Source organism: Bombyx mandarina, chromosome A1, assembly GCF_030267445.1.
Source record: "Bombyx mandarina strain Sakado chromosome A1, ASM3026744v2".
Taxonomy (NCBI): Eukaryota; Metazoa; Arthropoda; class Insecta; order Lepidoptera; family Bombycidae; genus Bombyx; species Bombyx mandarina.
In genome coordinates, this window is record NC_143234.1 from 9,656,106 (window position 1) to 9,681,435 (window position 25,330).

The 25,330-nt window shown below is 39.1% G+C and overlaps 1 protein-coding gene across 3 annotated transcripts in view; it reads right to left on the minus strand.

Moving 5' to 3' along the window:
- LOC114253606 (solute carrier family 41 member 1) overlaps positions 1 to 25,330 on the minus strand; it is a 154,306-nt gene that overhangs the window by 45,993 nt on the left and 82,983 nt on the right. For all 3 annotated transcript variants that reach the window (XM_089739583.1, XM_089739582.1, XM_089739584.1), the window contains exon 2: positions 5,814 to 5,906. In XM_089739583.1, the coding sequence (XP_089595709.1) occupies positions 5,814 to 5,904 (91 nt within the window). In that variant the 5' untranslated portion in view covers positions 5,905 to 5,906. The remainder of the gene's footprint in view (positions 1 to 5,813; positions 5,907 to 25,330) is intronic.

Here is a 25,330-nt window from a genome sequence, read left to right on the forward strand (position 1 = left end):
AACAAAAAAATAAAACAACGTCAAATATCGTTGAAATTTTTGTTAAGGACCTGAGCGGAGTTCTTCGAAGTTTATTGTTAATAAAGAGCGAGATATTACAACGACTCTCAACGCCTTACTTCTCCATTTAAGTCATTTTTTCTTCTTCCCTTAATTTTGATAAGATGTATCCTCTTTATATTCCAAGTCTACCACTACTTCTGCCTCGAATAACCACGCGTGCGGTTCGTTGTTTTATTGATTTAGAGAAAGAAATCCACTCACCCCTGAGCTTCGCTATTTAGCGTCCCAAACCTAATGGCGTGAAACTTATCCATTTTATCTCGATGGACACTTTGAGCTTGATTTTGGCATTCACCAATTACTAAAAAGTACACATAATCTTATTTAAATTGATTAGATTATTTCAATTAAGTACGTGAATATGAATGTGTTTTATTGTAGACTGTTCGTCCGCGTGGAATAGTTAATTTGGGATAACGCTAAATTTTACTCGCGACTTCATTTACGTAGAAAGTGAAAATATTTTTGAATAATAGAATCTTAAGGAGCTATTTAAGGTACCAAAATCACGTTTTTTAACCGACTTCAAAAGAGGAGGTTATCAATTCGACCACAATTTTTTTTATCTAAGTATGTTCACCGATTTCTCGAGAATGCTTGAACCGATTCTAATCATTTTTTTTTTCTTTTTTTTTTTTTTGTTCGAGAGGTTAGACTTTCCGAATGGTCCTGTAGTCATCAGGATCAGGATCTGATGATGAGATTCTGGAGAAATCAAGAATAATCTACAATTTTCAAAGCCTATCTTGAAGTGATTTGGGTGTTTCTTGTTATTGTTCTTATTCTGTGCCGCCGCGCACCGGCCGGCCGGTGCCTTGTACATCATTTATTACGCGCTTGATCATTATTTTATTGCGATGTAATTTTAAAATTGCGATATATTCTAAGATACTCGTTGAAATCAAATGATTTAAAGGCCAAATTTCTTTAAATTAGATAGTTGTAATGAATAACGTATATTTAATTGGATAAGGATTAATGTTATCTTTATAAAAACACCTTCATAAATAATAATTATTTTAGAACAAATTTGATTAGCATAAAAAGGGTTATAGTGAGATAGCCTTAAAATACAAAAATATGCTGTTGCGGACTTTTTTTTAGAATTTTTAAAAAATAACAATTCTATCATACATTATTTTACCGAAACCTGAACCGTTTCCGCAGCGCACGCAGCGGAAGCTCTCAAAAGGGAAATAAAGCTCCGATTTTGAAACATTCTTTATTAGTGCTCCGCTTGTATTGGTCTTAGCGTGATATTATATAGCCTTCCTCAATAAATTGGCTATCATCTCACACTGAAAGAATTTTTCAAATCTGACCAGTAGGTCCTGCGATTAGTGCGTTCAACCAAACAAACAAACTCTTCAGCTTTATAATATTAGTATAGACATGTTGTATTTTAGATAAAAGTATTGATTGTTGATTGCGATTGGTTCGATTTGTTTCAAAGAAATAAACTTATATATAATAATATAACAAGACTAGAGCTAAATGCCGAGTCAAACAAGGAAGGGCCACTATAAAAGTACATAGTTATCGCGTATATGAATGAACCGGCTACTTGGTTAAAGGACTGCTGGAGCCGATAGACCTCACAATGTGAATACCGCCATCTACCTTGAGACGTGAGGTCATAGTCTCAATTGTATAACGCATCCTATGCTGCAAGCTGCCACGCCAAACTGCTTCGCGTTGGTAATGTACAGAATATTGCTACCTACTCTTGCGGGCTTGTAATGCGCCCTATCACAAGTAAACGCCTTAAATACGCTAAATTGGATAATTAATTCAGTTAGTAAATAATCCAGGGGGCAACCACGAAGTTCGGTGTTTAAAAAATAATACTTCTTGCTTATTATCTTTATATATATACAATTCTATTGTACGTGTGTATGTCATTGAACTCCTCCTAAGCGGTTGGACCGATTTGAATGAACTCTTTTGTATGCATTCACAGGACTGCGTCTCTCGGGTCCGCTAGCATATTGGTATAATGTTTGGTATAATGTTGTGAGGTTCCTTATGACGAAGCTTGTAGCTGAAAGTAAGTATTGTATTTTGACGAAGCATGTTGCTGATAACTCTGTTTCTGTAATCTGACGAAGCGTGTTGCGGATAATAATATCTACTTTTAGGTTATTAAACTACCTTGCATTTTGATTTATATAAGTTTAAAATAGACAATTAATAAAAATAATGTTTGGACAATGCTCAGAGAACACCGCTAACCATTCTCCGGTGAATATACTGTTCGGCTTTTGCGACAACCACTCGAAGAGATGCGGGGGGCTGCCGTAGGGTAAGAGTAAACGCCGAACGCCATTGATCATTGTTCTTTTATTTTATGGCTTATATGGATGGACGAGCTCACTGCCCACCTGGTGTCAAGTGGTTACTGGAGCCCATAGACATCTACAACGTTAATGCGCCACCCGCCTTGAGATATAAGTTCTAAGATCTCGAGTGTAGTTACAACGGCTGCCCTACCCTTTAAACCGAAAGGCATTATTGCTTCACGGCAGAAAAAAGCAGGGCGGTGGTAAATGGACTACGAAACTACTTTATAACTGCCGAAAACTGTCATAAACAGTTCGAAATAAAAATAAATAGTTATATCACGTGATGTCTCTGGATAGGATTCATGTTACGATGCCTATTAATAGTAATTGCCTTTTTGGTAATTTGGTATTAATGGTAATTGCCTATATGACAGCGTGATGCATTGATTAAAAGAAGCATAATATAAAACTCATATCGAGAGATTCAAGTTACGGTGCAAGGCATTGGGTTATTAGGCGAAAATTATTTGTGTATTTTTGTGACTTTTTTTTTGATAATACTAAAGTTGACGACAATCAACATATAAAGTACGATGGTGATACCTACCCGCGCGGACTCACAAGAGGTTCTACCACTAGTAAAGAGTCATTTTGAGAGGCTAAAACCTTCGATTATCACTACGTAAAAGACAAGGGAAGGCAGGTTGTTTTTACTTTTTGTTTGATTACGGTCACAAGCTTATGTCCGAGAATAAAAACCAATTAAATTGAAGGCGACGGAGGCGCGCTACACATATCGTCTTCTCGCATTAAAACTGTATAATCTCAAAACTTACTAATTTTACAGGGGAGTGTTGTAAAGTAACATATTGTGATATTTTTAATGTTAATCACCTTTGCAACGTTTTTTTTTTTATTACCAGTTACATTATCTCTATTTTAAAGTAAGATAAAATTATGTATTAATTTTGTTAATAGTAGTCAAAGCATCGGTAAACTAAAAAAAAAAAAAACTTAAACTAAACTACGCTCTTTTGACAGTATTTATTAGAAAAATACTGGTGATACCAAATGATTCCGCATGTTAACTCAATTTCGAATATTTTCGGAAATTGTACACTTTTAATGCGAAAAAACGATATACGCGCCTAATGTGGTGATTTTCACCATCTCCATGCGGCTCTCTGACCGCCATAATTACTATAAACATGTAACAGCAATTACAGTACACATGCTTTATAAATAAATATCCGTCATGTCTGACATTAATTTCATTAAATCTCTTATTAAGTCATAGCGAGAAATCAATGAGTCAAGATGTACAGGATATATACCGTGAGAATGGTATCGGCTTATTATTACACGTTAACTGGTCCCATGATAAGTTCGTAAAGAACTTGTGTTACAGGTACCAGATAACGGAAATAAATGTAAGATTTTTATTATACACGTACATGTATTTAATATACATCCATAACCCTGGAAAAGACATTTATATTTATCATACAAATATCTTCCCTTGGCGGGATTCGAACCCGCGACCCCCTTGTGTAGTGACCATGTCACTTACCACTACACCAGACGGCCGTTAAAACAGTTCATTTATGTATAATGTATTTATGCATTACGTAAGTTTCTGAGGACCTTTCGTATTTATTATATCTGATTTTATCATGAGAATTAGTCTGATGAAAAGCGACGATCGCGTCACACGCATCCATCTATAATTAGAAATGGTTTTTGTAATCAATCGATTTGCAATATATTGTTACATACGTACCGTTAATGCATCATGATAATAAAAAAAACGATAATGTTGAAATATGATCGATGGTTGAGAATTTTGATGTGGCCGTTGTGCAACGTAAGTAATAATAGGATAATTAATAGATAATAATAATAGAATAGATAAGTAATAAAAGAAATTGGCTCTTGGACCAAAAGATAAGACATGTGGTGTCCTCGTATCGAGCCATTTCGTTGTGCCGGTGTTCAAATCCCACAGGCAGGCACCATAAAATTATCATACATAATCATAAATTATTATTTATCTAATTAACGACTGACTCGTACATACACTGAAGTATATTTTGAAATAATGTTTCTTTTTTATTGCTTAGATGGGTGGACGAGTTCACAGCCCACCTGATATTAAGTGGTTACTGGAGCCCATAGACATCTACAACGCAGATGCGCTACCCACCTTGAGATATACGTTCTAAGGTTTCAAGTAAGTTACAACGGCTGCCCAAGCCTTCAAACCGAAACGCATTACTGCTTCACAGCAGAAATAGGCAGGGTGGTGGTACCTACCCGTGCGGATTCACAAGAGGTCCTACCACCAGTAATTACGCACATTATAATTTTGCGGGTTTTGATTTTTATTACACGGTGTTATTTCTTCACCGTGGAAGTCAATCGTGAACATTTGTTGAGTACGCATTTCATTAGAAAAATTGGTACACCGGTGCATCGCTAGATACGAACGCACCGGACGTCTTATGCTTTAGGCCACGACGACTTCCAAACAAACTGGAAAATTTATATACTTATGTATTATTGTAACTGATAGTGAACATTGTAAGGAACAAGAAAGAGCCTATGTTAAAGGTAGTCTGATAGTGCACCTGTGACAGAGAATTTGAGAAGTGCGCGTATGGGATGGTATGGACATGTGATGAGACGAAATGAAAATGAGGTTATTAAGAGAGTTTTAACTACGAATGTGGAAGGCTTTAGAGGAAGAGGTAGAGCTAAGATAAATGGATGGATTATGTGAAAGACGACATGTGTAAGAAGAGAGAGAGTGAGCAAAGAAATGGTATATGATAGAGGAGTATGGAAAGAGAAAACATGTTGCGTCGACTCCAGATGACTGAGAGAAGGGCAGGAGAATGATGATGATGATATGCTTCAGTTTCAGGGAATAATAAAAATAATATGAATCGAATATAATTTTTATGAAGTATTCTGATCAGGACAAAACGTCCAAATTACACATTCAAAACTTCTAAAAACTCTAAATGTTCAGTGATTGTATACAAAAGCAGCACTGTTTATATTAGACAAATTCATATTTTAATTTCAAAGATTTTAATCATTATTTTTTTAAATTAATTTTATAGATAAGAATTAACTTGACTAAATTGAGGTAATAATAAAATTTCTCATACGCTACAATATATGTTTTGCAATAATTTTGAAAACAGTAAACATCAAAGAAAATAATGCTCGGGCCGCTCATCGAATCCTGGATTCGTGATATGGTAGTCAGAGCTATTCATCATTTAAGCAAGGAGCATTAATGGCAAGGGGCAGCTTTCGGTAAATAAAAAAATGTGTGGGTGTGTGTGTGTGTGTGTAGAATGATGATGATGAGTGGACATTATGAGTCTAAGTATGTAGGTACTACCGCATATTTCAGCTGCTAAGCAGTCTATAACAAACATACATAACTGCATCACAAACCTCTGATAGTAAAGACGGGGTTGTCATTGAGATATGGCGTTTGGTCGTCGTTCTTCTCGGTTGATCTGGTGACATCTACTGCTACAACCATACCTGGAACAACGGAAACCGTCTTTTAAACTCGTTACAAGAATGACACTGTACTGGGAACGGACACCTCTCTCGGACTTTTTCTGCGCAGTCGATTATTAAAACGCACATCCCGACGAGTAAGTTGGTAGGTTCACTGACGCTGTTCAAACCCTATCCTGTGGACCGAATGGTAAACAGTCGACGACGCCCTAAACACGTCATTACGGATCCTCCCGATCCATTAACGGTGCTTTTAGGTGCCTCAAGCACCGATCACCGTTCGCACCCAACTCGTCGCAAGCGACGACGACGAAGAGCCCGACGAGTAAATTAACCCATAGATACAGCTCACTGAGTTTCTCGCCGAATCTTCTCAATGGGTCGCGTTTCCGATCCGGTGGTAGATTCCGCCAAGCACTGCTCTTGCTAGGGCCAGTGTTAGCAACACTGGCCCTAGCCGGTTTGAGCCCCGTGAGCTCACCTACACGTCAAAGAGAAGCTGAAATAGCCTCTCAGGGTTATCACTATAGGTAAAAAAAATACTTATTTTTTAATGCCATTAATTAGAATTATAGTATTTGTCGGCGACGATACACAGACCGAAGAGGTCGCCCGGAATCAGGGTGCGGGGTGACCCGAACAGGGTCGTTGCAGGCCCCAAAAGTGTTGCAGAGATGACACGAAGGCAGTTAGTAATCGGATCTACCTGATCACCTGAAGCGAAGCGGATCAAGCGATTGAGAATTGTAAAATGCTCTGTAAGTGTTCTAAGTGTTTAATAGAGTTATATTCTATACTTCGGTGGAAGCTTTATTTATCCCGAACCCCAGCGTGTAACAATATTAGTAAATGACGAACTTTGTTCTTTTGACGTTCAACAAGTATGTACTTTCATTGATGTTGAATAAATTTTTTTTGATTTGATTTGATTTGATTTAGTTTAACGGCGAAGTGTGCGTGAACTCAAACCACATCCAAAGCAGCCGTTAATTGTGTTAATCACGTAATACGTACTCTTTTAAGCAGGGGTTTCACAGGTGTTTAGCTTTTTTAAGGTTGCGTTCGTAAAAAGGGAAAAACCGGATCGTTATTAGACGACTTTGTGGTCCGTCTGGCTATATATTATATATTAAGAACGCTATATATTATGGCTATATATTAAGACCGCTTCTTTCAGAGCCGGAGAGAGCTAATAAAATTGAAAATGGCACTGAATATGTATGCGACGAATACAAATCGTTAAGATCTCAAGCTTCTCAGTCAAAGCAATCATATGACTATCTGTTGTTCGCGGCTTTGGACGCCTCCTCAAGGAAAAGTACCAGTTTAGTTGCTAGCTTGTAACTAGCCCTAGTAAGAGTAGTGCTTCGCCGAATCTACCACCAGATCGGAACACACTGAGGAGATCCGACGAGAAACTCAGGGGGCTGTGTCTGTAAGTTAAAAGACAGTCTTTTTTTATTGCCCAGATGGGTGGACGAGCTCACAGCCCACCTAGTGTTAAGTGGTCACTGGAGCTCATAGACATCCACAAAGTAAATGCGCCACCCACCTTGAGATGTGAGTTCTAAGGTCTCAAGTATAATAAATAGCAACGGCTGCCCACCCTTCAAACCGAAACGCATTTCTGCTTCACGGCAGAAATAGGCGACGTGGTGGACTCACAAGAGGTCCTACCACCAGTAATTACGCAAATTATAATTTTGCGGTTTTGATATTTGTTACACGATATTATTCCTTCACCGTGGAAGTCAATCGTGAACATTTGTTAATTACGTATTTCATCAGAAAAATTGGTACCGGCCTGCGGGATTCGAACACCTGTGCATCGCTCAACACGAATGCACCAGACGTCTTATCCTTTAGGCCATGACGATTTAGGGCTTCTTTTTGGTCAGGATAAAATCGCCGGACTTCCGCCCTCCACTGGGAATAGCGGGCGGAGCATGTCAGAGTCGAACCGACTAAAAACCTCCTGTCGCTCAACAACCCACATCCAAACCTCGCATGAGACAGAACTCATGAAAAAGCAAAGGGGGGAAAGTGAAACGCTTAGTGCGATCCAATCTCTACCATCTGAGCTACGCCCCCAACCGTGAGGACGTCGATAGAAGATTTGGGTCAAAATTGTCTAGTCTAACTGATATGTATGACACCGTTGTCCATGCTAATCCTCACCAGTAATAAACCGGTATGCGCTCAGAACGGTTGTTTGTTTCCACAGTCACATATATCTCACTGGCGACGAGGATGGTGTATATATGTGACTATGAAAACAAACAACCGTTCTAGGTAGTTATGCTACTATTAGTCACATATATTTCACTAACCCTGTTCGAATTTTTATTAAATGTTAATTATTCTTACCCAAGACTCTTAGTGTATTTGTCGTTTCCAAATCTACTTCTCGACTGTAACTATTCTTCTTGAATATCTACAATAATCCTTCTTCGGTATATTAAGGTACTTTCATTGCCCTATTTATTTAGTTCATGACTATTAACATGATTATTTATGATTACTTTCATTTTTAATTTAGTCATAATTTTACTTATATTACTTTTAATAATTACATTTTACAATATAACATTTAATAATGTAACTACTGGCGGTAGAACCTCTTGTGAGTCCGCGCGGTTAGGTACCACCACCCTGCCGGTTTGAAGGGTGGGGCAGCCGTTGTAACTATACTTGAGACCTTAGAACTCATATCTCAAGGTGGGTGGCGCATTTGCGTTGCAGATGTCTATGGACTCTAGTAACCACTTAACACCCGGTGGGCTGTGAGTTCGACCACCCTTTAAGCAATAAAAAAAAAATTAAACTTTCGTCCGTCCATTGCAACGGCAATAAAAAAGGGTTTTTTTGTTGTTGTAGTAAATCGCAAAGCCCTCGAACAATGACTCGTTTGATAGAGATACATTAACTTCTTCAACTTAAAAGCTTATTTATGTTCGATAATGCAGTATCGATCACGATTAATCTTTACAATCGTTTCATAAACACGTTTATCATTTGATGATCTGTCGATGTTTTATCGAGCTAATTCGGGAGTAGCCAAACTTCGAATCAAATCAAATCAAATAAAAAAAATATATTCAACACTAGCTGACTTCGTAGTGCCTCAATCGATAAATAAAAGACCTAAACTTTTGTATAAAATAAACTTAAAACAAATAAAAGTGAATCCGTCCGACGGGGGACACATCAAAGGAATGACAAATTGTTTTTTTTATTTAGTTCCGAGCATTTTCATATTTATCTACCTTTTAAACCTTCTCTGGACTTCCACAAATAATTCAAGACCAAAATTAGCCAAATCGATCCAGCCGTTCTCGAGTTTTAGCGAGACAAACGAACAGCAATTCATTTTTATATATAGAGATAAATGAAAGTACACACTTGTTGAACGTCAAAAAGAACTACCTACAATTCACAAAAACTAGCCTCCGTCCTGAGAAGAACTGGCAAGAAACTCAGCGGGGTGTCTTTTTTTTTTAATATTATTGTTTTTTTTTTCTTTTTTTAAATATTCATTTTACAATGAGTATTATAATGTAACAATTATTGCAGTATTCACATGCCGGGAGCGAGCAACTCATTCCCACTTGGTGCAATCTTGTATTTCTTTGATTCGAGATAGTTGACGTTCGTTAGCCTATTCTGAAGTAATGTTTGGTTGACGGCGCCTTCTAAGCCCGTTATTGCTGATGATTTATGGCCAGGCGGCGATAAAGACAAGAACTGTTATTCGCATTAGCTATTTATATTTCGAAGTCGTCGTGGCCTATTTTTTTTTTTTTTTTTTTTTTCCTACCTATGCTGATAGCCTTGAGAGGCTATTTCAGCTTCACCCTAACGTGTGTAGGTGAGCTCACGGGGCTCAAACCGGAGAGTTGCTAACACTGACCCTAGCAAGAGCAGTGCTTCGCAGAATCTACCACCGGATCGGAAACGCGACCCACTGAGAAGATCCGGCGAGAAACTCAGTGGGCTGTGTCTAGGGGTTAATTCGCTCGTCGAGCCCTTCGTCGCAAGCGACGGGTTCGACGAGGACGGTGACTGGTGCTTGTGGTGCCTAAAAGCACCGTTAATGGATCGGGAGGATCCGTAATGACGTGCTTTGGGCGACGTCGACTGTTTACCATTCGGTCTACAGGATCGGGTATGTAGTTTCCAGCGGCCACGACAAGAGGGTTCTCATGTCGTGCCGCCTTCTCGAAATGGCGCAATGATGCCGACTGTAGATACTTACTGACAGAGTCGAGCTCCAGGTCATCGTGGAGATCCACGTTCCTCAGGAACCATGGTGCTCCGACGGCTATCCTGCAGAATCGGGATTGAATAACCTGGAGGGGCTTCAAGTTGGTGCGGGCTGCGTGAGCGAACACTACGCTTGCATACGTCATAACGGGGCGTATGCAAGTTTTGTAGAGAGTTACCTTATTACGGAGGGACAGTTTGCTTCGCTTGCAAAGCATAGGGTAGAGACGTCCTAATATGAAGGCGGCACGGTCGCGTACCGTTTTAATATGTGGACGGAATGTCATCCCTCTGTCGAGGGTGACGCCTAGGTATTTGACCTGCGAGGCCCACGGTATGGGCTGGCCAAAGAGAGTGACGGGGCTAACGGCGGAGGTGTTTGCGCGCCTATTAGGGAGTGGGATGCTCGAAGTGGTTTTCGGAGGGCGACCCCTTTTGAAGAGCACCGCTGTGCTTTTCGTGGGGTTGATGTCGATGCGCCACTTCCGGAACCACTGTCCCATGGTGGCTACTGCGATCTGGAGTCGCCGATGAAGCAGCGACATCTTCCTACACGAGTAGTAGATAGCCGTGTCATCGGCGAAGAGCGCTAGATGGGTCTCCGGAGACCGGGGTATATCATTGATATACAAACTAAATAATAACGGGGAGAGCGCGGAGCCTTGCGGGACTCCGGCAGTCAGTTGACGGGGACGAGAACGAGTTCCCTCTACTCGATATCGAAACGAACGGTTCGACAAGAAGTCTCGTATGATGAGCACAAGTCTGTCTGGCACTCCCATGTTGTACAGTTTGTAAATTAAACCGTTGTGCCAGACTTTGTCGAACGCCTTCGCGATGTCGAAGAAGAGGGCGCCGGTCGGGATTTGTTTACGCCTATTTAGTCCTATCAGGATGTGCTCCGTGAGGCGGTGCACTTGTTGTACGCACGAGTGTTTAGAGCGGAATCCGAACTGTTCGTCTATGAGAATTTTGTTCGCGGTAACAAAATCCCAGAGGCGTTTCCTAAGGAGCCGTTCGTAAATTTTTCCTATCGTCGGGAGGAGACTAATCGGACGGTGTCGTGGCCTAAAGGATAAGACGTCCGGTGCATTCGTATCTAGCTATGCCCCGGGGTTCAAATCCCGCAGGCGGGAACCAATTTTTCTAATGAAATACGTACTTAACAAATGTTCGCGATTGACTTCCACGGTGAAGGAATAAAATCGTGCAATAAAAAAAAAAAAAAAAATCGCAAAATTGTAATTTGCGTAATTACTGGTGATAGGACCTCTTGTGAGTCCGCACGGGTAGGTACCACCGCCCTGCCTATTTCTGCCGTGAAGCAGTAATGCGTTTCGATTTGAATGGGTTAGGCAGCCGTTGTGACTAAACTAAGACCTTAGAACTATGTATCTCAAGGTGTGTGGCGCATTTTACGTTGTAGATGTCTATGGGCTCCAGTAACCATTTAACACCAAGTGGGCTGTGTGAGCTCGTCCACACATCTAATCAATAAAAAAAAAGGTGCAAATTTGTCAAAGTTATTGTGTGTATGGGCGCAAACACCACTATTGGCAATAATCAACATAATATTATATAGCTTAGTTTATTCTATGTTATTATTTATTTATTATTAGCAAGATGAAGCTGTTATTCTAACATATTCAATATACAGCAGACACTGTTTTGATGTGAAAATGTTCAGAATATGTTTATATTATTGTTTAAAAAAACAAATGACTTTATAAATAATTAAATATTAATAAACCATAAATATTAATTAACATTATAATTAACAGTAATAATTTAATTGAGTATTATAATTGTTATACAAACGATGTTGACGCCATCCATTAGGTATTAGGCTGGATAATAGCTAGTTTATATTAGCTAAAAGTAGTTTATGTAAAATAAATTAATATCAGTCATGTAAAACTAACTAAAATATGTACTGTGAATATTAAGCTATATTTTGTGAATTGTTTCATCGTGTTATATAGTTAATTATGGTGGTAGGACTTCTTGTGAGTCCGCACGGGTAGGTACCACCACCCCGCCTATTTCTGCCGTGAAGCAGTAATGCGTTTCGGTTTGAAGGGCGGGGCAGCCGTTGTAACTGTACTTGAGACCTAAGAACTTATATCCCAAGGTGGGTGGCGGCATTTACGTTGTAATTGTCTATGGGCTCTAATAACCACTTAACACCAGGTGGGCTGTGAGCTCGTCCACCCATCTAAGCAATAAAAAATAATAATATTCATTTAAACAAATAGTATGACAATATTCATTTGAATGTACCGCGTTCGAATTCAAATCCAGGTGTTTTTTTTATTATTTACCTGGTCGACGGTGTACATGATAGATTCGACGTATGTATATAACATTTATTTGTTACTAACTCATACTATTTATTACAATGTATTTCTCTGTGTATATAAAGAGACAACGTTCAAAGTCTAGTTTATTGTAATTTAGTTTCTGGATTCTAATGAATAGACATGCTTTAACAAAAACCGACTTCAAATAGAAAAAAAATTATGATATTCCAAAACAAATTAATATACACTTAAAAACAATAATCATCGGATAAATCGGTTGGCGTTATATTGAGTTATTGAGTTATTCATCTATTTGTCGCGCACGTACTTAATGCAAATTTAATTAACTTATATGGTTTTCTAGTGGATACCATTATCAGAGCTAGACTAAATTGTCAGCTTTCTAATTTTTTTTTATTTATTGTCCTTGTAGGCAGACGAGCGTACGGCTCACCTGATGGTGAGTGGTTACCGTCGCCCATGGACTTCAGCAATGCCAGGGGCAGAGCCAAGCCGCTGCCTACCATAATCTAATAAAAAAACGAATCATCAAAATCGATTCACCCAGTCAAAACTTATGGGGTAAGAAACTAAAAAACAAACATACAGTCGAATTGAGAACCTCCTCCTTTTTTGAAGTCGGTTAAAAATAAATCAATTAAGCAAAACTATTTTTTCTTAACTGGAAGCCTTTAGTATTCATCTTTGTCACCGACATTTTATTAACATTCCGCATTAACCACACCCCTTCAAACTCCATTATCTACAGCAGTGATTCTCAACCACTGTTCCGCGGCACTTTTGTGTGCCGCGAAATTTCAAAAGTGTCAAGATGTGTAGATACCATGGCACCGACACATCTTCCTGGGACTAATTCTAACGCTGGCAGCGCTGCTTCAACGGCTGAAGGCCTCAAACGACGGAAATATGAAAATCTCTCTAAAGATTTCATTTTTGTTCCGTTTGGGGTGGAAACTTTGGGCCCCTGGGGCCCATCTGCTAAAAGCTTTTTAAGGACCTTAAAAAAAAACTTTTTGAGGCCTCGGGAGACCAGAAGGCCGGTACGTATTTTGCACAAAGAATTAGCATTGCTATCCAGCGTGGAAATGCTTGCAGCCTTCTGGGAACTCTGCCAACCGGCGGTGAGCTAACGCAGATTTTCTATTTATAAGTAGCTTTACCTAAATAATTATTATTTTTATTCATTTATTAGGTTGTTTATATTAATTTAGTTTTAATTAGTTTATATCGAGGGGTGAAAGGCTATTTGGTTTTAGCGAAATTTTTGCAACTTCAATGATGTTAATATTATTAAATTATATCAAATATTATTTTTTTTATTATTAGCTTGTAATTAATCTCTTTTTAAACGTTTAAATATTATTAAAGCATATATTAGTTTATTTCGTATATTTAATGTTTTTTTATAAACAATTTTTAAAAAAATTTTATGCAGTGTTTTAGAAAGTAAATAGTTTAAATCTTTTTCTTTGTGTGCCGCCAAATTTTAAAATCGTTAAATATGTGCCGCAACAAATAAAAGGTTGAGAATCATTGATCTACAGCGTAAACGCAGCAAAATTCAAGTTTGAAGGTAGTGAGTACACTTTCTTGACATTAAATGGAATTCTAGCCTCATATGGAATGAATTTAAGATCCTCGATCCACAGTAAAGGGTAAAGTTCTTAGAGGGTTGAAAGGCTATTTATTGGTTTAGGCAAAATTTTTGCAACTGTACAGGGAAGCCATTTAAAGTTTAAAATTTAGAAAAAATATAATTAACTAGCGGCCCGCCCTGGCTTCGCTTGGGAAGTAGCGAACGCGATGTAAAGAGTTTTAGGTAATTTTTTTACACATTGGGTTACATTATTGGAGTTTCAGTAAGGGTTCTTAATTTTTTTGAAAATATAATAAATATAGACTATGTCACCCGGGGATAGCGTAGCTTTCCAACAGTGAAGGAATTTTTTAAATCGGTTCAGTAGTTTCGGGGACTATTCAATACAAACAAACAAACAAATCTTTCCTCTTTATAATATTAGTATGGATAAAAATATAATTGAAGTTCAATTAAAAACATCGAACGAACGAAAGGTATTTAGTATCAGCAGCTAAATACCTTTAATTACAAAGATTAATGTCGCGTATCAAGCGAAAAGTCGCTTAAGCCTATTAAGTATTAGCCTTTTATCTCTCGATATATTTTTTTATTTAATTTAGTTTTTTTGATTGATTTTTATTATAATACATTATGGTATTTTTTTTGTAATTAATAAAACTTGTCTGTTTGTCTGAGAACTTTAAATTGCTACCTACTTCACGATCGATTTTTGCGATGAACGTCGGGTAAAATCTATATAATTTTAAAAAAGAAAGATAAACCAATGCAAGCTATAGATTAAATTCTACAATCGAAATAAATTTGTTATTGATATAATTTATTTATTTTTTATTTTGTTTAAGATTAAAAGATTACTGGTGGCCCGGAGGCCTTTCCAGTTTCACCAGGACAGGTGGGTGAGCAAAGGCTAAGCCAGGAGGGGTGGGATTTGCTAACAGCTGCCCGAGCGCCTCCGAAGGAGACCTAACAACTCAAGAGCAATTGTTTCGCGAATGAATCTACTACCGGATCGGAATCGCGACCGCTGAGAAGATCCGGCGAGAAACTCAGCGGGCTGATGCATGGGTTAGGTTGCTCGTCGACCTCTTTGTCGAGTTCGACGAGTACGGTTACCGGGGTCCCTTAGCCTGCTCCTAGTGTTAGAGCTGAAGACGTCTAATGCAAATATATTATTTAATGTATTCACGTTATTGATTCGACGAATTGATTTATAGCTGTTTTTGATAACGTCTTTTTTGAACAATCTGTTCTAGAACACTCGGCCGTCTGGTGTAGTGGTAAGTGACATGGTCACTACACAAGGGGGTCGCGGGTTCGAATCCCGCCAAGGGAGGATATTTGTATGATAAATATAAATGTCTTTTCCAGGGTTATGGATGTATATTAAATATATGTATGTGTATAATAAAAATCTTACATTTATCTCCGTTATCTGGTACCTGTAACACAAGTTCTTTACGAACTTATCACGGGACCAGTTAACGTGGCGTGATTGTTAGTAAATATTTATTTATTTATTTATTTATTTACACTGGTTAAAGGTCTCAAGAGCGTCACAGGCGGCGGTAATGAGCGGCAAGATAAAATGAAAAAATAAATACATACTTTAGAAAATCTGTAGGCCATTTTAGCTATCACTTTTTTGTTCAGTAACAAACGGTCGGCTTCCCACCTATGGGTCGAGTGCTTTAGGCACCGTCACCCATAGACACAGCTCACTGAGTTTCTCGCCGGATCTTCTCAGTGGGTCGCGCTTTCGATCCGGTGGTAGATTCTGCGAAACACTACTCTTGCTAGGGCCAGTGTTAGCAACTCACCCGGTTTGAGCCCCGTGAGCTCACCTAGACGTCAAGGAGAAGCTGAATAGCTACCCAAGGCTATCAGCATAGGTAGGAAAAACAAAGGCACCGTCTGTGCAGTCGTGCAGATGAAAACCTCATAGCATTTATGAACCCGCGTCTGAGCCTCGAACTGCTTTACCAAAACATAATTGTGTACCTATCTATATATTAATAAGTGAAGCAAAAACTTTGTACCCCTTTTTACGAAAATTTCGCGGACGGAGGAGTATGAAATTTCCCAAACTTATAGAGAATATAGAGAAGGAGTACAGAATGTTAATATTTTTTTAATTATGCAAAAAAACTCATTAAATCAATAAAAAAACACATTACACACACTACGATGTATTTGATACACACACGCATGCATTGTATTTGTTTATTGTCAAAACTTTTCTTCTTGCTTATAGTCTGGTAAATATTTTTTTTATAGCTTAGATACCCGCCGCGGACTCAGAAAAGGTCCTGCCACCAGTAAATTGAGAATATTATAAAATTGAGAATAGATTATTGTTTGTCTTTAACAATATTTGATTAAAGTGTAGTCTTGGCGAAATTTGTGATATAGTAGTATTTGACAATAGAACCATAATAATGTTCAAACTTATAATTCTAATTAATTATAGTCGAAGTTTGACTAATGGGGGACCACTAGTTCTGAATTAATTTGGAGGAATATTCCACGGGCCTAGCTTGCAGAGATGCATCGTGCCCTCGAAACAATTCTGTTCATATATTTTCTACACATAAACCTGAAAGTAATTGTAATACGTGGCCCCTATTAAATCACCACTAGACGATGACCGAACTTTGCTGGTTTTTTTTTTGATAACGCCATCTTGTTGTGTCTTTAAAGCAGTTAGTTGCTTTCAATTAAAAAAAATAGTATTTTTATTCGCCAATAGATGTCGGGAAGAGTCATAAAGTTCATTATCGATAAAGTTGATTATTGAAAACCCGAAAAAAACAACATTTTCTGAAAATAAATCTTAGCTAGATCGATTTATCGCCCCCGAAATCCCTTGTATACAAAATTTTATGAAAATCGTTGGAGCCGTTTCCGAGATTCAGATTATATATATATTAATATACAAGAATTGCTCGTTTAAAGGTATAAGATAAAACTGTCTAATGAAATTAAAACCGGAATTTTTATTTTTACAATAATTTATGAGTTATTTTGCAAAAAATGTATTATGTATAATATGTTGAGCCTCTATATCGGGCAAGGATTAATAAGACACGTGTTCATTTAAGTGATTAACGTATATCGGGATTACAACGGCACGTTCTATCGACAGCCCGATAATCCCGAAGCTGACGTGGCATCACTGCAATATAATTATTGCTAACACATACTTATTAATAGTTGCTACGGGGACATTTGTGGTCCCAACAAATATATAGTTTAAAAACAACAACAACAACAAAATTATATGGAAAACCGAACTAAGAATTTGTTTCATTTTTTCTTATCTTGTCTTATGAGGGAGAAGTTCTAAAATTATTGCTATTGTCATCTGTTATTGATACGAATTAAAATTTTCAATTTAATCAAACGTATGAATCGATCATTGAAAATTACATTCAAAGACTTAGATACAAACGAACACACGCTTACAAATCAAGCTTCGGTAGGCTTTTCGGTAGGCAGCGGCTTGGCTCTGCCCCTGGCATTGCTGAAGTCCATGGGCGACGGTAACCACTCACCATCAGGTGGGCCGTATGCTCGTCTGCCTACAAGGGCAATAATAAATAAAAAAAAAGCTAATATAACTAACTGTGTTTTAAAAGACGCTTTGCCGATTTTCTTCTTCTTTTTCTCCACCTTATCCCACTAGGTGGGGTCGGCACAGCTAATTTTTATCTTCCATTCTCTTCTATCAGCCGTCATCTCAACACTCACGCCTCTCTCTCTCTCTCATATCGTCATTCACACACTCCATCCAAGTCTTCTTCGGTCGACCTCTTCCCCCTCTACTTTGCACTATTACTGCTGTGCTTTGCCGATTTTATCACAATTTAAAATCAACGACAAACCTCAACGATGCCGGACTATACAATAGCTATTTATAGTCAGGTACAAAGTTAAAGTTATTTTCTACGTAGCGTGTGCCCTCAAATCTACCTTCAGGATACAAGAAGAACGCGATAAGGAGTTTTTTAATTTGGTTTAAACTTTTATTTATTTAAAATAGTGGCAGAGTTTTTCACTGGTGGTAGGACCTCTTGTGAGTCCGCACGGGTAGGTACCACCGCCCTGCCTATTTTCTGCCGTGAAGCAGTAATGCGTTTCGGTTTGAAGGGTGGTGTAGCCGTTGTAACTATACTGAGACCTTAGAACTTATATCTCAAGGTGGGTGGCGCATTCACGTTGTAGATGTCTATGGGTTCCAGTAACCACTTAACACCAGGCGGGCTGTGAGCTCGTCCACCCATCTAAGCAATAAAAAAAAGAGAATAGATTAATCTAATATTTGTTTTGCAAATCATTTCGATGCGACAACAGTCCAGATCCCAGACCCAGCATCATCAAAACATTCGTCCACTGCTGGGTATACGAGTATATGAAGTATCTTTGGGTGTGGGAAGTGGGAAATCCACAGACATCTAAACATGACTCCTGAATCGTTTTAAAAATATATCACATGTCCCATGAAGCAAGTTTTTATTTATTTATCTTTTATTCTTTCGATGTATGGACGTACCCATGGCCCACCTGGTGTTAAGTGGTTACCAGAGCCTATAGACATCTACAGCGTAAATGCCGCCATCCACCTTGGGACATGAGTTCTAAGTCTCAGTTTTTACGGTCTAAGTTACATTGCGACGTGTCAAGTCACATAAAAGTCATGTTACAATGCGACACACATCATCATCATCAGCCTTTATCTGCCCACTGCTGGACATAGGCCTTCCCCAATGCCTTTCACATAATGCGATTCTGATATAATAATGACACACATCAACACGGATATATTCAGGTGTATATTTGGACTGAAATTAAATGTTTCTCACGCGAGCACTCTCCTCGTTCGCAACTCAAGACGAGTTAAAGAGTCTAATTCCTGACATATCGAGTTACAAGCGCTGTTCGCAGACAATCATCTCAAAGGTCAGCACATACAAGGCGTTGTGCAGAAATTAATACTTCCACAAAGGTATAATTAACGTTTAAGTCATCCTGAAGCTATCTTGGCCTAAAGCATAAGCGTGGTTTATTCTTATCGAGCGATTTTTTTTTCTTTTGTTTATTGCTTTGATGAGTACTTGGAGCCCATAGACATTTACAACGTGCCACTCACCTTGAGATGTTAGTTCTAAGGTCTCAGTATAGTTACAACGGCTGCCCCACCCTTCAAACCGAAACGTATTACTGCTTCACGGCAGAAATAGGCAGGGCGGTGGTACCCACCCGCGCGGACTCACAAGAGGTCCTACCACCAGTAATTACGCAAATTATAATTTTGCGGGATTCATTTTTATTACACGATGTTATTCCTTCACCGCGGAAGTCAATCGTGAACATTAGTTGAGTACGTATTTCATTAGAAAAATTGGTACCCGCCTGAAATTCGAACATCGGTGCATCGCTCAACGCGAATGCATCGGACGTCTTATCCGTTAGGCCACGACGACTTTATAAAGACTACGCTATACTATAGTACCATATAGCAGCCTATACTTTTTTTTTGGTCAGAAGGAAATCGCCGGACTTCCGGCCTCCACTGGGGATGGCAGGCGGAGCATTTCAGAGTCTAGAGTTTCAAAACTCATGAAAAGGCAAAGGGGGCAAAGTGTTTAGTGCGGAGAACATCTCTCCCATCACCGTCCCCCTCGAGCAGCCTATACTTAGCCAATAATATATAGTACAGTACAGTGTGAGCGTGTTCTTAACAATGTATCGTGTGCGATATTGTTGTGCTATGAGCTATATAATATATGCTATTATATTATAGCGTAGTCTGAAAGCAGCGTGATGCGTCGATGTCCGGATTCAAATCCCGCTGTCGTTGTGACGTGTTGGTGGTACTTTGGTACGTATTTCAGTAGACGTAATAACATCGTGTTATAAAATGACAAAACCAGCTAAAATATAATTAGGGTAATTTTTATAAAATTGAAAATTTCTACTTGTATTGTCCCTATGTATGCTTAAATCTTTAAAACTTCGCAACGGATTTTGATGCGTTTTTTTTAATAGATAGAGTGATTGAAGAGGAAGATTTATATGTATAATAACATCCATTAAATAGTGGAGAAATCACAAAAAAAATACAGTTTCCGAAGCGAAGCGAGGGCGGGTCGCTAGTTCTCTATAAGTGTGAGAAATTTTATACTTCTCCGTCCGCGCAATTTTCGTAAAAAGGGATACAAAGTTTTTGCTTCACGTATTAATATTTAGATAATTGTCGTGTATTAAGCGAAATGTCACTTAAATCAAACAGCCTTTCATCCCTATATATTATTGAAGTATCCATTACCTATTAAAAGACATTGAACAACATTAAAATGTACTATAATAAAGAATTACTGTAGATTGCGTGTTCTGTAATCCACGGCGATAAGTAACCGATTCGCTTCGATATCGTAAATCGATTTTGAATACGAATCGATTTTGAATCGATAAACAAAAAGAATAAATCATTAATTATTATGTTTATTTTTCTTATCGACGAATATATAAAACTAAGATTCAAACGTTGCACTTGCACGTTGCATCATTACAAGAGATGTAATATAGAATGACAAATATTATCAGTATGGCAACTGAGGTCGAATCAATTGGTACCATGGTGTGTGACCCTGGCTTTCTCAAAGTCGTCTTACAACACCGTACCGTGCATTTCTAACGCCGGTACCTTCACATATTTCTTTACCTGAATCTTAGTTCTGATGCCCCGGACACATACATATATACTAACTTTCTGCCCGAAAATAATATGTACAATGTACACAATCACAAGAGTTTAAAGCAATTCGGAAATTAATTTGAATTTGAGGAGGACTTATATTCCAGGACCAGGCGCGTCGAATGTCTCTTCTGACTGGTTGAGAATTTCTCGAACATTCTAGATATTTGCAGATGATGGCTGAGCGGTTATAGACATGACAACGCGAGTACCGGCGGCCACTTCGAGATAGAAACACCCGCCAACGCCCGTATACCGATGAAAAACTCCCGGCTTTTTTGTCTTACCTACTCTAGTAACCTCGAAGAGTTTTTTTATTTTTATTGCTTTGATGGGTGAACGAGCGCACACCCTACCTGATGCTAAGTTGTCATTGGAGCCCATAGACATCTACAACGTAAATGCGCCACCCACCTTGAGAGATATAAGTTCTATGGTTTCAGTATAGTTACAACGGCTGCCCCATCCTTCAAACCGAAACGCATTACTGCTTCACGGCAGAAATAGGCAGTGCAGTGGTACCTACCCGCGCGGACTCACAAGAGGTCCTACCACCAGTAACTATTAGTAAAGTAATTATACTAGATTCGCTGAATTAGTAGGTGAGCTCACGGGGCTCAAACCTGATGACGTTGCTAGCAGTAACCCTAGCAAGAGCAGTGCTTCGCAGAGTCTACCACCGGATCGGAAACGCGACCCATTGAGAAGATCCGGCGAGAAACTCAGTGGTCTGTTATTAACTCTCGGCACTAGCGCGTGTAATCAAACATTGTTACCAAATGTTTTAGAAAATGACAAGCCCTTCACGAATCAGACGGAATTTCGACAGAGTTATTACAAAAGTCGAGTGCAACCGACCGCGCACTGTCGCAATGCGATGGTAATAGCTTCTTTTTTTTGTAAATAATAAAACGAATCAAGAGAATTGTAACTTAAATTGTTTGTTGTGTAAAATTTCACGCTCCCGGAGGAGCAGTAGCTTCAGGCTTCTTTTTTTTGGGATTGAAGGATTACTGGTGGCCCGGAGGCCTTTCCAGTTTCACCAGGACAGGTGGGCGAGCAAAAGCTCAGCCAGGAGGGGTGGGATTTGCTAATAGCTGCCCGAGCGCCTCCGAAGGAGACCTAACAACTCAAGAGCAGCTGCTTCGCGAATGAATCTACTACCGGATCGGAAACGCGACCGCTGAAAAGATCCGGCGAGAAACTCACCGAGCTGATGCACGGGTTAGGTTGCACGTCGGACTCTTTGTTGAGTTCTACGAGTACGGGTCCCTAAGCCTGCTTCTAGTGTTAGAGTCGAACGCTTCTGTGCCCTTCCCTAAAACTCCTTGGGCCCGCGGTCCGCTCCCAACATCTGCAGATTGTCAAGTCCCCCATACCCCGTGCGCCCCTTAGTCACGGGGACCTCGTAGGAGGTTCGGCCCCCGGCCCGGAAAAATAACATATTCTCTGCCCTTGGCGTTGCTGATGTCCACGAGCCACGATCACAACTCGCCCTTCAGATGGGCTATGAGCTTCTCGTCTGCTTGCAAAGTTGAGATGATGATGACAAAGATGTACACGAATCTTGTGTTGCCACTGTGCCACGGCTGATTTGTAGCATAGTTTATCCTATAGAGGTACCAATACTTTTTTTTTTATTGCTTAGGTTGGTGGACGAGCTCACAGCCCACCTGGTGTTAAGTGGTTACTGGAGCCATTAAACATCCACAACGTAAATGCGCCACCCATCTTGAGATATAAGTTCTAAGGTCTCAGTATAGTTACAACGGCTGCCCCACCCTTCAAACCGAAACGCATTACTGCTTCACGGCAGAAATAGGCAGGGCGGTGGTACCAACCCGCGCGGACTCACAATAGGTCCTACCACCAGTAATTACGCAAATTATAATTTTGCGGGTTTCATTTTTATTACACGATGTTATTTCTTCACTGTGGAAGTCAATCGTGCACATTTGTTAAGTACGTATTTCATTACAAAAGTTGGTACCCGCCTGCGGGATTCAAATACCGGTGCATCGCTAGATATGAATGCACCGCACGCCTCATCCTATAAGCCACGACGACTTTTAACACTTATCTTTCGCGTCTTAAACTTATTATCAGATCAGCCGCGAACGCATCATACTATAGACAACAATGAAAAATAAATATTAGTACATACAGCCTTTAAAGTTCAATGTCCTCAGCAAGATGGTGGTCGCATGTCACTCTTTGTTCTTCACAATGCGTTGTACTATCACACAAAAACATGTGTTTTAAATACATATCTAATATGTCATTAGTAAGGTAGTTAATCATGTCTACGATTACGTTTTTGGTTTTTCCTGCGTTTTAATGACGCGGTGATGGCAGCGGCAGCTACTGACTGACTGACGCTCAGAAATCTATTCTAACTTCTACAGAAGGAGATGTAAAGATGGTCACAGAGAATTGGAGGGTACGTTTAAGTTTTTGGGAGAAATTTACCTGCCGACTGGGCATGCTAGGGTCGAAACGCCTAAAATCCCTGTCGCTCATCAACCCATATCTGAGCATCGGATTAGATCTATGGAAGCAGGCAGTAGTCAGGTGACGCGTCTGATGCGGAGAGGAGTGAATCGTCATCCATACATATAAATAAAATTGGAGTGCCTGTTTGTAATATTGAAATAACCGCTTTTTACTACAAGCACATGAATATATACTTAGTCTGGCCATAAATACTGTTACAATTAAAAATAAACAAAACATTACATTTGAATTTGGAATCTGACATTTTTATATGATTGCTCATTGAGTTTTTTCATTTTAGCGCCAATACATTGTACAAGATTTTGCGATATTAAAATGGAGTGGGGTGATAAACAAAACCGAATCGCTGTTATTGCATTACACAAAGTAGGTATGGAGCCAAATGCAATTTTTAAAACTCTCCATACGCTTGGTATTAGTAAAATGTTTGTGTACCGGGCTATTAATAGGTGCATTGACACCTCCTCTGTTTGCAACAGAAAAAGATCTGGCCGTCCACGTAGTGTTCGTACGAAAAGGGTGGTCAAAGCAGTAAGGGAAAGATTTCGAAGAAATCCTGTCCGAAAGCAAAAGATTTTATCTCGGGAGATGAAGATAGCACCTAGAACCATGTCGCGTATTTTAAAAGATGACTTAGGACTTGCAGCCTATAAGAGACGTACTGATCATTTCTTAACTGATAATTTAAAAGAGAATAGGGTGGTAAAATCGAAACAACTACTGAAGCGGTACGCTAAGGGACGTCATAGAAAAATTTTGTGTACGGATGAGAAAATTTTTACAATTAACAGCATTTTAACAAACAAAATGACCGTATTTATGCTCAAAGCTCTAAGGAAGATTCCTAATTAGTCGAAAGAGTGCAACGTGGGCACTATCCGACTTCAGTGATGATTTGGTGGGGTATTAGCTATGAAGGAGTGACTGGGCCATACATTTGTGAAAAAGGTATTAAAACATCGGCACAAGTGTATCAAGATACCATTCTTGAGAAGGTAGTGAAGCCCCTTAACAACACCATGTTCAATAATCAAGAATGCTCTTTTCAGCAAGACTCGGCGCCAGGTCATAAAGCTCGGTCTACGCAGTCTTGGTTGGAAACGAACGTTTCGGACTTCATCAGAACTGAAGACTGGCCGCCGTCTAGTCCCGATCTTAATCCGCTGGATTATGATTCATGATCAGTTTTAGAGAGTACGGCTTGCTCTAAACGCCATGATAATTTGGAGTCCCTAAAACAATCCGTACGATTGGCAGTGAAAATTTTTCCCATGGAAAGAGTGCGTGCTTCTATTGATAACTGGCCTCAACGTTTAAAGGACTGTATTGCAGCCAATGGAGACCACTTCGAATAAGCTTTATATACTTTAAATTGTTTTATATTTATGTATTAAACTAACACACATAGAAATTTTTTTGTTTTCCTTTGTAACAGTATTTATGGCCAGACTAAGTATTTACGGTACATACACCAAAATAACATTTTTTACAATTTTTGTCTGTCTGTCTGTTTGTTCCGGCTAATCTCTGGAAGGGCTGGACCGATTTTGACGAGACTTATTGATAGGTAGCTGATGATATAAGGAGTAGTACTTTTTATAGACTAGTTTCGCTCCGAGACGTCAGTCACGGTATGCTGATAGCTGATGCTAAACTAGCATTATCGAACGAGTAGATGAGTTCACGGGGCTCCAACTTGGCGAAGTTGCTAACACTGACCCTAGCAAGAGCAGTGCTTCGCAGAATCTACCACCTAAAGCTAAAGATCTAAAGCTATAGACATATAACAGGTTTTTTTATATGGTAGATCGGGCTGTGAACTATACGAAAAGGTAAAAAAGTAAAAATCTCAAAAAGTGCACATAGCAGATTTTGGTTTGACAACGGATTGATCTATTAAGTACCGTAGTAAAATTTTATCATAATAATATCACAATGACGATGAAATTATTGGAAATAGAATTTACAATGTCACAGCTCAATGATTAATCGT